General features: G+C 40.4%; 1 protein-coding gene across 1 annotated transcript in view; it reads left to right on the top strand.

Annotated features, from left to right (window-relative positions):
• LOC138015314 (kelch-like protein 12) overlaps positions 1 to 1,986 on the top strand; it is a 4,537-nt gene extending 2,551 nt beyond the window's left edge. Inside the window, exon 1 of the mRNA XM_068862300.1 lies at positions 1 to 1,986. This exon is cut by the window's left edge and continues 2,551 nt beyond it. Coding sequence (XP_068718401.1) covers positions 1 to 684 — 684 coding nt within the window. The 3' untranslated portion in view covers positions 685 to 1,986.
• Positions 1,987 to 16,852: the final 14,866 nt, after the last annotated feature.

Genomic DNA, 16,852 nt, shown 5'->3' with positions numbered 1-16,852 from the left:
TACAACGCCCACACCAATACATGGCTAGCGGTAGCGAATATGCCGCAAATGCGCTGCGCAGCCACTGCCGTAACATCCGGGGATCATATTTTCATCATTGGAGGTAGAATACCAAATGGCGGCTCCACCAAACAAGTCATGCGTTACGATGCGGACATCAACAAATGGTTTGTGGAAACACCCATGTCTTACAAACGGGCTGGTCTTTGCTCGGCGGCATGTCGCGGTTTTGTGTACGCAATAGGTGGTTTGAGCGATAGAAGTGAGTTTCTGAGAACCGTCGAGCGATATAATCCACGTAAAAAAGTGTGGAACGACGTTTCACCGACGCAAGTGGCGCGGTACTTTGCCTGCGCGGTGGAAATGAATGGAAAGATCTTTGTAATCGGTGGCCAATCCTCGACGGGGGCGTATCTGTCCTCGTGTGAAGCGTTTGACCCTGAGACAGGAAATTGGGCTTCACTGCCTAATTTCTCCATTCCTCGCCAAGCTGCTGGTGTAACTAGACTCGGAAACAGGATTTTCCTTTTCGGGGGCTGCAATAACTCCGGAAGTCTTGATAGCGTTGAATGCTACGACGAGCGCAAGAGACGCTGGGAAACGATGACCAAAATGCCTTGCAAGAGATCTTGGGTCCAATGTGGCGTGCTTCGAGTGGCGAAGGATCTTTTTCCATTGAACTAGTGAAGCGTCTTCTGGGAAAAAAGATTGAAACGACAAAGCTTAGCTAGATAGACTAAGAGCAGCTGCGAAAATTGGCCAAGGAAACGTGACAGCAAAAACTAAAATCGCCCACATTTAGCCCTTTCATTTATTTTTTTTTTGCAGTCTACTGAAATAAGAAGATTTTCTTAATCGGTATCGTGACCAATCCATCGGCGGGATGTCTGTAGTGTATCGCGGCAATGATGGTCTTGCGTGTGGTCCCGCGTGTTGTTAGGACGCCAGTCGCTCTGACCACAACTTGAACTGGATTTATTCTGAGTCGAATCCCGCTTGAACTTCTCGTCTACGCGTGTATATAGCCAGCTACCCTTCCTTCAACAAGTTTCCATTCTTAAATTTTTGTCTTCATATCAATGTATAACCTGTGTCATCGGCCCTGAAAAGCCCTAAACGGGAGCGGTCAATAGACCATTTTCGAATTCTCACGGCTGAACTGGATCTAGCATGGAATGGAAGCTAATGCGGGCAAATCTTTTCAAATGCAAATTAATTTGCCCGCATTAGCCTCCACTTCATGCTAGATCCAGTCCAACCGTTAGAATACGAAACTGGCCTATTAAGTGTCTCTATATGTTTTCTCCTTGTCTGCAATGTCCGAGCAGTGGATGTTGAAATAATCATTGTAGCACGATCAGTAATTTTCACGTAAAAGAGCGAAGCGCACGGGACCCGGACGGTTATGAAGCTTAAGGCCGGGACACACTAGGCGACAAGTCGATATCACTGCGCACACGCAGTGATCTCGTATGAGGGGCAATGTCAACTAGTTTTCTATTTCAATATGGCTGACCATATGACGCTCTCTCGTGGTTCTTTTATATTTTGTCGCAGCGTGACACATGGTGCGAAAACGCTGCATTCGCTAACTGTGTCGCTGCGGTTAGTCGCGTGAGTTCAAACTGGTTTGAATTCGTGCGACTGATCGCGGCGACAAAATTCTGCCGCAGCGACAATGATTTTCATAAAATTCACCGTCTCCCACAAGGCGACTTGTCCCCGCGACGTATCGCCTAGTGTGTCCCGGCCTTTATGACCAGCTATGAAGCCAGCTTCCCTAGGGAGATGGTCGATTAATGCTTGTTAAATTGGTTTGAAAGGGGTTTAAAGCACATTTGAAGAAATTCATAAGGCTAAACCTGGTCAAAATATAATCAATTAAGTCTTAAACAATGTAATAAATGTTGTCTTAACAGTTGCGTTTAAAGATGATTATTTCACGTAACTTTTAGCCTTTTTCATAATGTAATAAATAATGTTTAGATATAATCAATGCCATTGCTTACTGTTGTTCCTCTCGCAAGAATTTCTTCCTCTATATTCCTGAATTTTTTTGATTCTACCCTGTCATGGTAGGTGTGTCGGCTCGCTCTGATGTGTGAGCTTTACTTGGGTTTTTTTTTTTTTTGAGTAAAAGACTCTGTACAGGGCAACCCATCAGGTGTTTTTCTGTAAATCGCTCATAAAATGTCGCTATATCGATTACATGTAAAAGACCCAATATTTCGGAAATGCAGCTGGTGGAAAATTGGTGGAATGGATACAAGACTGGAAAGCCCACCCCCATCCTAAATTTACCTCGTTTCAACCCTCCGCCAGTGGTAAAGAAAGTGTAGCAATCGTTTTGGTTGTGACGTCATCCTACGACCTTCCGCATGTTCGACTTTTCATGAACGCCAATACCTTCACCGACCAAAAATGTCTGCGCATGCGTTGCGCCATACGGCACGTGATACGTTCACTGGCGAAAAATGTCTGATTAGTCGACGCCTTTTCATGTGACTTCAATAGATCAAATTAAACGTGGCTGCCATCGGATATAAATCAGATCACCCTGAATTTAAAAAAACCCGTTTTTCAGGCCTGTAAAACTGACGAATGTTTTGACTGCATAGTGCGTTTCTATGCCAGCGAGATTCTCTTATGAATCAACAGTTCTACGAGAGAATCTTTTTTAGGAAATTTCAAGGTCAACGCGAGTCTCGGTTGCTGTGACAGTATTTGAGTGGAAATTCGTTTGTGGGGCTTGGCCGGCTAATGGATTACTATCGTGATTTCAATTCAATGGAGCAAAAAATACACCACTAAATTTCCAAATGTTCTTCTCTTCCGACTAAATATTTACGTGCTATTTCCGCGGGGGACTGCGTCTACCAGAAGAGATTTTTGAGCCATTTTTTCAAAATTAAGTTGTTAAAATTGCGATTCAAGTGATCCAGAGAAGCAAACTCTTTAAGACCAACGAAAAAAAAAAGACATGCATGAGGTCTCCGAAAACTTAGAAATGTATTTCAGTTGTTATTTTAAATTGAATTTAGCAGCAATAATAAACAATATCACACTTTCAAACATGTCATAGACCTTATTCATAAATGGCGGTCAATTTATAATTTTTTTGTCGAAGTGCAAATTAGCCTACCAAGCCTCGATACCATACAGTGAATTGAAAAGAATTCTTGCTCTAAAATGAGGCTTGGTAGGCTAATTTGCACTTGGACAAAAGAATTATAAATGTGACCGCCATTTATGAATGAGGTCTATAGTACCTCATATTGGGTACACTAGAAGAAAACCTTTTAGTTGCAATTATATTTTGCCATTTGTCGTTCCAAGCAAAGTGCCATTTGTTTGCTTCCCGCCCAAAATAGAGATAAACATAGATTAGGTTAACTCGGAATAGCCAACAATATTCCAAGTTGAAATTTTGATTCAGGAATCCCACTTGCTACCAGGAACCGGGGAGGCGCAGTGGCCGGAGTGAGTGGTCCGGAGCCTCTTTTCAACCAGGTGTTTAAATGGGTAACGGCGAAATGCTGGGGGTAACCCCGCGATGGATTAGCATCCCATCAAGGGGGGAGTTAAGAATACTCCTAGTCGCTTAGTGCTATCGAAGCCGGGGATAAGCACCGGCGTGTTGGGTCATTGGTTCGGACAGCGCTTACCTATCTACCCTGCTACCTACTTACTAGCAGGGAGGATTTTACTGTAACAAAATATTACTTCATGCAGCCAATTATACGCCTTCATCACATACTAGTGGGTCAATGTCACAACAACAAAAATAATTAATCAAGAATTGATTTTATCTTCTTGCAATATAAAAGAATAATTATTCATTATTATTGATTTTCGTAATTGCTGGAAGATAAAAAACAGCAGGAGGATATAAAATTAGGTAACTTCAAAGTTTAGAAAACTTTGATTCAGTACTTGCCATCCTCCAAAACTTCAAGCTGGCCTACTAAATACTTCCAGCACAATAAATTATTTAACCTTTCTTTGCGGACTCTGGTTGCAACACAGCCGCTTCAATAGATTTTTGATCCCTTCCATTTAACTTAAAAAAGAACTGTATAACTTCATATTTCTGTAACAATTCTTCAAATACATTGAGCAAAAGCATGCAAAGCTACATTTGAAAGAGGGATAATCCAACATTGCAGTATTCTGGGTAAGACTTCACACAAATAATTCCTGTTACCTTTCCGTGTGTAAAAAATATTTCAACATTAGGTGCCGGCCTGAACCGGCCATACCGGCCATATTTTACTCGTCAATGGGGAACCCCTGGGAGTCAGTGGGTTAAATAATACTAATCATACCTACCATTCCAAAGATGAATTGCAGTAAGTGTAAGAAGTAAAAAAAAGGGGGCCAACTTTTTCAAGCTGTAATCTATTTCCATCCTTGATTTAGTCCCTGGATGGTATTAAACAACAAAATAAACAAACTTCCCCAAGGGGGACTCCCTTACAAAAATTACAAAGGTTCTTGTTGTACCTTTTTGGAGATAAATTGTGGATTTGCAATGTTAAGACCAAACAGGTCTGCTGGTGGAGATGCTGCACTACCTTTAACGCTATCAACCTGAAAAATGACTGAAACAGTAGAGGAATTTGGTACTCCAGCTGTGAGCAGATAACTTTACTTATGAATTATAAAATGCCAGTCATTTGTCCTATTGATTTAATGACATACATGATTTAATGATATATACAACATTGTTCTGCAATACTACTCAAATACCATTATAGTCTTTTTAACCTAACTTTTTGGCACAGTTTACTCTTTGAGCCGCCGGCTTTCAACTTTCTAAAAGCCAAATCAGTTATAGTAATGGTGGTGGTGATGATTGATCACTTTGTTTTGGTTGAAATGAAGAAAAGAAAATCAAAGTATAATAATAGCACTTTATAATATTATGTTCCACTAACGACCAAATACTAATGATTTGAACTACAGGTAAAGTCTGTCAAATTTCCATCCGAGTTACCTGACAGCTCTCACAGTACTTCTCAATGTAAAGAAATGGAATCCTGTGGACTATAGAAATGCTGTATATTCCAAATTTAGTTATGTAAACTCTTCAAGGTTTGCCTGCTTCAGGAACTTCAAATCCATGAATATTTTAAATATTTTTCCTAGACTCCTTCAAACTATGTACGCTTTTTAATGGTTTGCCTTTTAAAAGTAACATTCAGAATCTAATGCAAATACAACTGAGGCTGTTTTGCATTATTTTCAAAACTGAAGACAACAATATCCTTTATTTAAACACAATCAATATTAAAGCAATCATTCATGCTCGTGGGGTCATATGCGAACTATAATAAAGATACCCTACAGGACAAGAAATAAAAACTTAAAACTAACTTAAACTATGTGGCAGACTAAGGACATCAACACATAAGAGATGAGAAATAGAAATCAATTGCTATCCAAAGATCATATTGCAAATATTATAAAAGGTTGATTGCCAAGTTCGTTGTTCAAAGTGGTAGAGCATGTTTGAAGTCCAGCAGGACCATGGTGAGAAGTTATGAGCAAAACGTATCACGTATCACGTTAAAGTCGTCGATTGCACCAGGGCGGAAAATGTATAAGCGATAAGCGCCCTGATTGCACTGCTTGAACACTACGGTTTTTTTGGCGGGAAGTTGCATAGGTTGGAACCCGCCTTTTTTTGGGCGGGAAGTTGCCTGGCCAGCGTATTGCATCTAGCGCTGCCTTTTAGTAAAACAAGCAGTAAGTATGATTTTTTTTAAGAGATGTCGTACAACAAGGAACGAAGAAAAAGTGGACATAAACGTTAAGCAGGCGACGAGTTGGAGTAGGCGATGCTCGACGTGAAATAGAGGGACTCAGAGCACGAGAATACAGGTGAAATATCAGCTGGTATCGGTGACAAACAACGAGAGAGAGTGCAAGAAAGAACCCGAATAAACAGATAAAAACATATTGACGAGCAGCAGGAAGAAAGAGCAAGCAAAAGCACGAGAAAGCAGTCTGAATAATGCTGACCAAAAACGGCGAAAAGAGCACGGGAAAAATGGACTAGCAGGAGGGCCTGGTCGTATGGTAAGTTATGAAAATATCTGACAAGACAAAGATAAGTCTTTAATATAAATAACAATTGATGAGCTCCGCTTTAAAGGAGAACTGAAGATAAAAATGAAATATTTTTTTCTTCGCCAAATTTGTCGTGCCTGACTTAGTTAAAGGAAATATTCGAGTATTTGAGGGGTTCCTTACATTTTGACGTTTTTATGAGGCCAGAAAGATCCGTATTGGTCACTCCATGGAAGTCCGCCATTTTGGCTGTACTATAGCAGGCTTGGGCGCTATGCGTGACGTCATTGCGCTCACTTGCTTGAACGCGGGAAACTTGAAAAATGGTTCAGGGCGCTATTGTGGGCTGTTCTAGTAGAACTCTCATCGTTTCCCTCTTTAAAATGAAGTCCTTCTCGAAGAATGGATCATCCGAATTTAGAAGAAAAAACTAGCCAAATATCCAGGCCTGTCACATCTGTTCGGATCATTCGAACCCTCCTGTTTTGAAGGTGTCTTGGCCATAGCAGTCGAGGCGACAATTGCATGTAATTGATGAAATGATGAATAACTGCGACTCCATCGATTCCATTTATGCCCAGTGAGTAAGTTATGTTTTCTTTAGTCGGGAGATTTCAGTGGCAAACCAAGCGCCGGAGAAGTGAACCGAAAGGTTGTTTTTGCAAGCAACTGGGACACGTTATTTCGTGATTGGCATTCGCACTTCAAGCTGGGTTTTATAAACTCGACAACGATCACAAAGATGTTTAATTGAAGTTTGAAAATTCGCAAAACTACGAACAGAGCTTATGTGTTTACATACATGTTGTTCATTAATCGCAGCACTCAGACCCGCGATGGCAGTTTATAGCACTTTTCTTTGTAAACACGGTCGAAAAGCTAGAATGCTGCGTTACACAACGAATAGTTTCTCAAATTGAATCGAAATGACAGACAAAACAAAAGCAGCCAACAGAATCTCTTAGTAATCAAGTTGTTTTAATTGCCTTTTGAATACAATCAATTCACCTGGGATTTGTTCATAGCTCCTCTATCTCGCGGCAGCAGATGCATTCCTTTTCTTGCTGTCCCGGCCTCCCAGTTCAAGCAAAAATCACAGTTGCACCAAGTCGTATTTCGCCATCTTGAGTCTTCCCTTTCGGTTGCTTCCTCTTCCTCCGATCCTGAACTTTCTCGCATTGGATCGAAAGAATGTGGTTCAAGTTCTGCCATAAACTTACGTGTATTAACGACGAAGAAAGCGGAGTACTATGTTGAGACTCAACGATAACAGAAGATTTCAGTGAAAACCAGCTGCTTGCTTGTGCGCAATGACGTCACAACATGGCGGCTGACATTCCTTTTTTGGAAGTAACCGGAAGGAAAAGCAAACAAAATGGCGGGCGTTCAAATTGGAAAAATAACCAAAGATTTTGGGCAAATTCAAGGCCTTTCGAGATGAAAAAGGATTTTTCCTGTTTGTTTAGGTAAAGGACGTTATATTTCGATAATAATAAGACACAAAAAAATTTGATTTTCTAGCCTTCAGTTCTCCTTTAAGGCTTGCCCCATATCAGTATATATATTAGAGGATTCGTGGGATGTATTCTTCAGTGGCTCAGCATTATATATATATAGTAAAGAAATTGCTCCGTAAAGGAACGCTTGGTGTATTTGTTTGACACCCTCTTCAAAACCACATGGTAAAATTACGTGCTTTAGAACATCAGTACAGTGACAATGAACCTTAAATTAAAGTGGAAGGCCGTTTATGTCAAACTTCAACAACTGACACGCATTTTACGCACTTAAATGGTTGGCTGTTCTGTAGTAAGTCACTATCCAGAATATGAAATATACTTCACGTTTAACCGTTTGGTAAACGTTTTGTACACACCTTTACCTTAGATGTCCTTAGAGTGTGCATATTCACGGTTACTCACTTACATATTCTGCAGCTAAAGTTTGAATGTATTTACGTGCCCAAATACATATATTACCGCCACCAATGGCTCAGTTGGTTGAGCACAGGGCTGCCATGCGAGAGGTCGTGAGTTCGACTCCGGCCGGACCAACACTCAGGGTCTTAAAAAACCATAGGCCCCGTCTCACAACCCTTCTATGTTCATAAACTCTGTGGAACGTTAAAGATCCCACACACTAGTCGAAAAGAGTAGGGCATGGAGTTCCCGGTGTTGTGGTCTGACCTTTCCTTCAGCAATGTGGTCGGCTTGGCGTAATATTCTGAATGGACTACTGATCAATGACTCCACATTACATAACAACAAAACAGACAGTAGTCAAATTGAAGGAGTCCAAGTGCTGAAACTGGTAAATTTGTGCACAGATTGATGGTGACTCATCATTTGAACAACTGGGACGAGGGGCCCGTTTCTCGAAACTCCCGAAAACCGGCCGCAAAGCTATTCGTGAAATCCTTTACCGTCTTTGAGATACAGAGGAAATTGTGACACCCGAAAATGGCCCGTAAAGTTTCGGGACTTTCTAGAAACGGGACCCAGGAGTCCGTTATGGTTTCCTCTCAAATGTACGTAAGAGCACCCATCCTTTACACTACCAACTATTCCAATTCTAGGTCTCTTGCGTACCATTTTCGCCGGCTTCAATTACTTCGACTGGTAAGTGCAGAAATTAAGGTGTAACTTAACCAGGCTTTCTGCCTCTTTTAACATACTGAATATGATATGTTATAACCCACCCATAAAACCCATAAATTTTCGGGCGACTTTATTGGCTAATTTACGTCACGTGGTGCAAACTCACAGGACAGTTATCACGCAATAACCCCCATTTGCGTGGATATTTGCCCTGCGAAATGCTGTAGCGATCATTTCCGTTGAAAAGAAACAAATCCGGCGGAAAAAAGGCAGCAAAAGAGTTTTCATTTTACCGGGAAGAAAAACAACTCGTCTTCTGGCCCCAGTTGTTCAAAAGGTGGATAACGCTATCCACCGTATAAATCGCTATATCTCTACGACTTTATCCACTGGGTAGTGATTTATCCGGCGGATAGCGATATCCATCGTTTCAACAACTGGGGCCTGGAGTCTAGTGATAGTGACATTAAAGGCCGGGTCGCAAGTACTGTTCGGAAAAGTACAAGAAACTCAACAAAACATGCTGTCAACGTCTTTGAAGGTGAACAAAGAGATTAAATCCTATTTACACCGAGTCGTTTTATACATTAGAAAATTTAATACTCTGTGTTTACTAACTATAAAATAAACCAACCTTTCGAAGGAGAGAAAAATTCCCGCCGCACTTGAAAACACTGTCATCCAGACTTTGCACATTCTGTCTTTCATCGTTGAATTAAATTTCTTTTTCAGTATACAAAAAAGCGCCTTGCTTTCGAGTTTTTGACTGGCAGTGATAGTTTAAATGGTTTTATTTTTTTTCTGAGACAGACACTCTTTCTTTTTAAATTTTGAAAGGGGCATCCAAAAAGTCACATTCAACACTGGCTTTTTACGAACGGTTGTTTTGCGTGGTATGAAAATTAATGGCAGGGTTATAAGATAAATAAACCCCTTTCTGGCTTGCTGGTATGTTGGCTGATAATGTCCTTGGCCGAGAGATTACCCTCAGAATTTCTTATTTTCCCTCGAAGCTTCGCTTCTCGGCCAAATATTCATTTTTTGGACACGCTCTCAACCGCGGACATCATCAGCCGCCATACCAGCCACCAGAAGGGGTTTATTTACTTAATATTTAGAAGAAATGAAATTTCATTAATTTGAACGGTGACAAAATCATCGCAATTAAATGAGAAACTTATTATAAGTATTTGCCAGGAAGCCTGAAAAAATTCAGCCTTGAGCGGGGTTCGAACCCATCGCCGTGTGCAAATCAAAAGGTCATGGATTCGAATCCCAGTTGCACGTTGTGTGCATTCTTGGAAGTTGTTGCTCAAAGTTTGAAAGTGGTCAAACGTTTGAGCCAACATTTCAGTCTTTTGTTTCGTTCCGTCCATATCATTGCCGGCAACGAAACGTCAAGTAAAAAATCATTTTGAGGGATGCGTTTATATCTGATGTTTGTCACTGCTGTTTGTGTATTGTTCCTGATACTGAACTGAGATGGCCAAAGAAAAAAAGTGTTTACGGCAACGCTATCCATCAGTTGGGCAACGAATGCCGGGTTGGAAGCTTTAACAAGACGACGACGTCTGCAACAAAATAGTTATCTGAAAATATAAGTCCGTGTTACTGTAATAATTTCTCGATCATTCCAAGTCGTTCGACCGTGCGTGAATGGGTGTACTGTACCAACATCCAGGAATAAGATTGGTATGAATGGTATTGATAACGAAATGTTCACATTGCACTCAGGTTGACAACATGAGACTTGGAGAATCATGTTGTGAATGTAGCTTTAGTAAAGTTGCAATTCAAAGTTTTGACACTTCTCAGTGCTTGTGTCTTCATCAGAGATGATCCAAAGTTATCGCAAGAGTCCTTTTAAAGGCGCAACGATTTGCTAAGAAAACAAAGGAAGTTCATAAGTTCAGACATATCTTTGCCCGCATTATTGCATGTAAATTCTCTTTTTTTTCCCTGTTGTCTTCCTCCTCTGGCATCGGGTCTTTCAGTGGCTGCTGTTAATGCTGAGTCTGTTACTGCCTTCAAGCGAATGCTTTGCCAACCATAAGACAATATTTCAACGCAACGCAATGTAAATATTTATATGCTGTAAATAATTTAATTTATGTATTTATTTATTTACTTTTGCTAGTTTTCTGTTTCGTCGCTGATTGTTTTAGTATCCTGTATAGTCTCACGACTTCTAGGATTATTAAATATGTATCCATGTAAAGGATGCGACTTTTAATAGCAATTAACGTCCTTGTCAGGTAAAAAGGTCGCCATACTCACAATTCAAAGGAGCTTAGGATGCATTTTTTTGTCAAGCTTCCAAACAACGACGTTGAGGGTGCTTCCGGATAGTGGTGATAGTCTCAGAATGACCCCACGCAGTTGCGCTATTAGTTTGAGAAACGTACTCTAACAAAGCAGAGTTTTCCTTTTTGCAAAGTCCTGGTGAAAAAAACAACACCTGTGTTGGATGCTCTTCCAAAGAGTAATCCTGTAGCTATTCCAGACTGCTATTTTCATTGGTCTCCATCTTTTTATCCTCGGATTTTAGAGTAGCGTAGTGTAGTACCCTACTCAGTCTTTGCGAATGGAGGTGAATCTGGGTTCTTTTACGCTCCATAGGGTTATGAACATTGAAGGGTTATGAGACGGGGCTTTCGGTTTTTCGTCCTAATCCGAGAAGACTAGAGAGTCTAACCATTTTCAGATGCAGTTTATCCTCAGTTAGCTTGATCCCGCGACCTCCCCGCACAGTGGTCCGATGTCCAACCAACTAATCCAACCGGTTTGCGCTCGAGAGTGATAGTGTAACTCAAATTGATATGGTTTCAGAAGACGTTCTCGTCGTCCTCCTTGCGAATGCTATCGTTTCCTAGTGATCTTTAGTAATGACGACGACTAAAGCAACCGCTACGCCACAAAATAAAAAAATTTAACTATTATTCACCGCGAAACGGTGAGGTAAACATCCACCACTTTCACCGGTCGACAATGCAACCTCGTTCCTAGGGTTTTCTCCTACTCTTCTCCAGGGGAAGAGTAGGAGAGAACCCTGGGAACGAGGTTGCCGATAATGATGTGGTGGACATCCGCTGTCAGGTTGAATCCGTTTTTACCTACTAGATGAATACGCACTCAGAGGAATTGAAAAAACTTTTTGGAGTCTAAATTAAGCCCAGAGAAAAATTAGGGTCAGGTTAGGATTAGTTTTGGTTATAATACGAGGATATTGACTTATTATACAAAATTAAAGTCAATGATGAAAATAACTGTGTTCGTCGTTGTCGTGAAGACACAGCACTTTAGATCTGGAGGGACTGAGTTCTACTACTGCATAGAACATTTCGTTGTTCCCTTACCGCTGTGCTGTAAACATTGACTAAATGGATAAATGAAATGTATGAATACAGAAACCGATAAGATGATACGAATCATTAAGAAGATGAATTGAAATCCGAAAGACAGAGTTTGAGGGAAGGTATAGCTGTTTTCAGTCCTTTTGGGGTGGGGTGGGGAGTTGATAGCTGTTTAAAAGAGGTAGAATGCATATTCAACTTAGATAAAATGACGATCACCAATTTAACCTAAGTAAAAACGGATTCAACCCCTCGGAGACCGGATTTGACATTTGACCGACAACATATAAATATGAGCATAAGTGTAAACATAGTCCATGCAGTGAATGACTTAAGCTTGCCGGGCTAACCCTGGTTCAAAAAAGGCAAAGAGCTGAAAAATCGAAGGAGAATAAACATTGAACGTCAAAACGAAAACGACAATTCGCCCACGCTGTATGGAACAAAACCCTCAGATCTGCCAAACTTCCCACAGTGGGTGGTAACAACTCTGATTTCAGCATCGTTCTTTGGTTTATTCTTTGACAAGATGGAACTGCGATCCAATCACCTGTCCATGTTATTGAGGCTTTAACAAAGAAACCTCTAAGGTCCAGTGCTTTTTTTTTTTCATTGTTACATATTTTTATTCAGCTTTGCGATTTGTGAATTGACTAGTTGTTTGAAAGCTTTTTAGTATTTAAACAAACACTCTTCTTTTGTTTGGAAAGCGACTCTGGATTGATAAATTTAAGTTGTCTTGTATTTGGTTTCAGACCCTGAAGCGTGTGACAATCTGGAATTAGCATAGAGCAAGTTTTAGAACAATTAGTTTAGCTCTATAAGCTGCTTCAAGTAGATCAATGCTTTTCTCTTTTGATTTGGCCTTTTCAACACTGTTTTATAAAAATGAACGGCCTTGAAGCACTATCATAATAATTTGCCGAAATTAATGACAATGATTTATTTCTCTGTTTTAATAACCTTGAACTTAAATCAATTGAAATCAATATCAAAAATAGACTTCCCCGACTAAGGGACGAGTGACACCCTCGAACGACAACATTTTCTTAGGTCGAGGTAAATTCTCAAAATCTGCTTATTATTAATCTAATTCTTGGTTTGTTAAGTATATAAATTCATCAAGACAAGTCATTCTATTCCATTCGTAGTCGCAACTAACCCGAGGGCAGAGCTAACCGCAAGAAATATTAGCTCGCGATATATCTTTGCCGCCGATAAGCAGAAGCTATTTTTGACAAAACAATGGTCACTCCTTTCATCGTCAAAGCGATGAAAAGGAATTGTTTTCATTGTTATCAGTCACTTACCGCGTTAAATCGATATTGAGTATGTCTAACGGAATAACATTTGATTTATCACTTTGAACAGTGCCGGATACCGTTAAGGCAGCACGAGAAAATGTAATTGTATGAATACGCTTTCTCTCTCTTTCGCTCTCTCTCTCTCTCTCTCTCTCTCTCTCTCTGACTCTCTCTCTATTTATCATTCTATAAGGACACAGTAAAACTCTGCGTTAGAAAGGAGTATCTAATTCGCGGTTATCCTCAGTTAATAGATGGATTGGGAAAAGTACTTTAGACGATCGACAGGTGAAAGACAGTCATACGAATGGTCGCACCATGTCAGGGCAAACTATTACATAGTTCATTTTATCTTCAAATTTTCGCTGAGAAACAACATGAGATAAATATGTTAACAGGTTTTGAGACGAATTTTGAGCCTTCTTAAAATTAAATTCCTTTGGACGTATCGATTGTTTTTGCAAAGCCTTAAAAGAAAGTTTCAAAGTGGCAACCGTCAGATGAGAAATTCAAGGAATCTATGGTGTAGTTTCCTGAATCATGGCCTTGTTGTTTACTCGTCCCGTAATGTGGTTTACGTGCTCACCCAAACGGCACAATGATTGAATAGAAACAATACGACAACATGGCGTAATTGTAAACATAATTTTTTCGTTTTGATTTTGGAAAAACTAGCTGATATGCCTAAGGGTGTTTTTGATCGAATCAGGCGTTACTAGACGACCGCCGCCAAGACGCTGTATAGCATAAAGTGCGTTCCACGCCTATCTGCGATTTTTCGTCCGATCCCGTTTCAAAGTAAACACGGATTTTAGACAAAACACTCAGCCGAAAAACGCGGCTAACGATAAGAATGATTTACAAAATATTGTGATCTGCTATAGACAAGGTAAATATTTACCGACTGGGTTTGAATTTAATTGCGCAATGTTTGCTGAGAGACAATCGTCTAAGAGGAAAGTTGGATAGCGACCCCTAACCAAACTTAATTGTTTAAAAGATAAGCAATGTTTTTTTAACGACAACGCCCTCAATTTTACATGGAAATTATGCATGTACTGAGATACCGTTGTTTGGTCTTCGCTGCAGAAATTTTTCGCCAATTCGCCATCTCTAAACGTAAACTGAAATTGAGCGTTGTCCAGGGACTGAGTAATTCGTGGAAGCAAACACTTCCGCCGAATTTTCTTAAAATATCTTTGGAATTTTCACATCAGTAAATACTTGTCTCACTGCCTGTTGACTTTGGAGTTCCGAACGTCTTTGAAAGCAGTTAAAGTTGGTTTTCTAACATTCTCTTCATTTCTTTATCCACACATGCATCTTCACTTGATCTCCGGCGGGGTACTGACTGTAACACACTCGATCAGCGAATGATGATATGCTGTTCAACGGAAGTCTATATTTTGAGCTGTGTTTGTCTTACAGTAATGCCGGCGCACAAGGTTTAATCTTTCTATAAGCAAGGTGTGCCTTAGAATAATGGTAGTGCCTTTCAGAAATTTCCAATGGGACGAGCTTGTTATTTATTATAATCGGCTGTATAGATGCCTCCAATAGAAGCTTAATTTTCTACCTTAGACAAGTCCTAGTCAAGTAGCAGTATATCAGTAAAAAGAAGCACGCCGAACAAGAATGTGCAACGAGACTCCACATCACTGAGGTTCACCGGGAGACCATAGAAACTGGTTAGCTGCGAAACTGTGTTAGGCAAAGGAGTATGGCTCACAAAGATATCAAACTCAGTGGTCACCTTAAGGGGGGTGGTGTAAGGAGAGATACTTGGTTTTCAGGGGTATCCGACTCTAGGAAAAATGTTTTGAAGATGTCACGCACGGCTGTGGTGTAGAGGATGGTGTAATGTTAGAAAGGTTTCTGACGTGAGGTTTCCGCCTAATAAAGCGTATCAAACAGCTCAGAGAATTGTCTGGCTGGAGAGTTGTATGGTTTTTAGCGATCTTACAGATTGTAGAGATGTGTCAGGCTGGCGTAGAGAACTTAAGCGTGCTGCTAATACTTGAGTTTGCTTAACAGAGAAGAGAATGAAAACAGAGAGTGTTCCGATAGAGAGAATTACTAGCTGTCGCGAGGGCACTCCCTGTAAAAACGTAGCCTGTACCAGGCTCCCAGATAGTCGGGAAAGAGAAAAAAGACTGCGTGCGAAAAACAAGCGGAGCGAGGGCTTGGGTCGCTTGTTTTTTGCACGCAGTTTTTCTCTTTCCCGACTATCTGGGATCCTGGCACAGGCTACAGTAAAAACGAAGTGTGCCGGTCCCTTTTTTCAATGGAGAGCCAAGACTTAGCATTCTTGGGGTGCAGGGATGGCGCAGTGGCGAGAGCACTCGCCTCTCACCAATGTGGCCCGGGTTCGATTCCTAGACTAGACTCGGCGTCATATGTGGGTTGAGTTTGTTGGTTCTCTACACTGCCCCGAGAGGTTTTTCTCCGGGTACTCCGGTTTTCTCCTCTCCTCAAAAACCAAAATTTGATTTGATTTGCGTTAACTTGTTAATTTCAATTTACAGTGTCCCCGATTAGTGCTCTACAGCGCTAGAAGATTAGACACTTATATAAAGTTCCTTTCCTTTCCTTTTTATTCTTGCTAAGAAAGTCTTTGCGGTACTTTTTGGTGCTCTTATAGATCTGAAAAATCAAAACCAAATAAATTTTCAATGTTAAAAATTGCGAAGCTCTGTTGTTTTAGCATCCATTCTGGCTAGGCAAAAATAATTTGGGACCACGCTCTTAAATGACATTCTGATACTCTTTTTGTAAGATGTTTCCGAAATGTTTCTACGAGTGACACCATTAGTTTTTGGGAGTCATCTACGTGTTTTGTAATGAAGATAAGTTTAGCTTTGAGCAACATGTGAGTCACAGAAAGGTGTGTCCATCCAGGACCCCATGACTTCAAGTCCAGCTTAGAAAGTTATCGAATGGAGAATTTACTGGTTGATAGAGATGTGTGAGTCTCCCAGCTAGAAAAAATGATTGTACAACAGAAAATCACCTCTCTCAAATACAGTACTAATGATCCAAAAGAATACATCTTCTTTTGATAGACATTTTCCGTATGAGTATTAGTAACTTACAAAAATCTCCCATCTCAGAGCGACAAACACATTGTCTGGCAAACTACCATCAAAATATTACCAACAATAATCACCAGACCTAAAACATATCGGAATCGCTGCTAGACAAGGTTTTACAACAAGACGATTTGTTTACCATTTCAAGCACCATGAAGGCCCGACGAGAACAACGAAGTAGTAAATTAAAATCGTAAAACCCTTACAGTTTCTATAATTCTAGGACAGAAAAACAAAAAAAGCTATGAGGGCAATCATTTGTCTTACATTTTTGCTAAGTAAAATTTTGAAATTTATGAGAGATACTGCACTATGTACGAAGCGCGTGACCTATTTCGGCTCCTCGCTCCACGCGCGCTTTATCTCGCGCCCCTCATTCTTAACTCTCTTTCAAACAATTTTCCCTAATTGAACAGAAGATAATTTTCCAAGTGTTT

The sequence above is a fragment of the Montipora capricornis genome, chromosome 9, assembly GCF_036669925.1.
Source record: "Montipora capricornis isolate CH-2021 chromosome 9, ASM3666992v2, whole genome shotgun sequence".
Classification (NCBI taxonomy): Eukaryota; Metazoa; Cnidaria; class Anthozoa; order Scleractinia; family Acroporidae; genus Montipora; species Montipora capricornis.
This window is presented reverse-complemented; position numbering and strand designations above follow the sequence as displayed.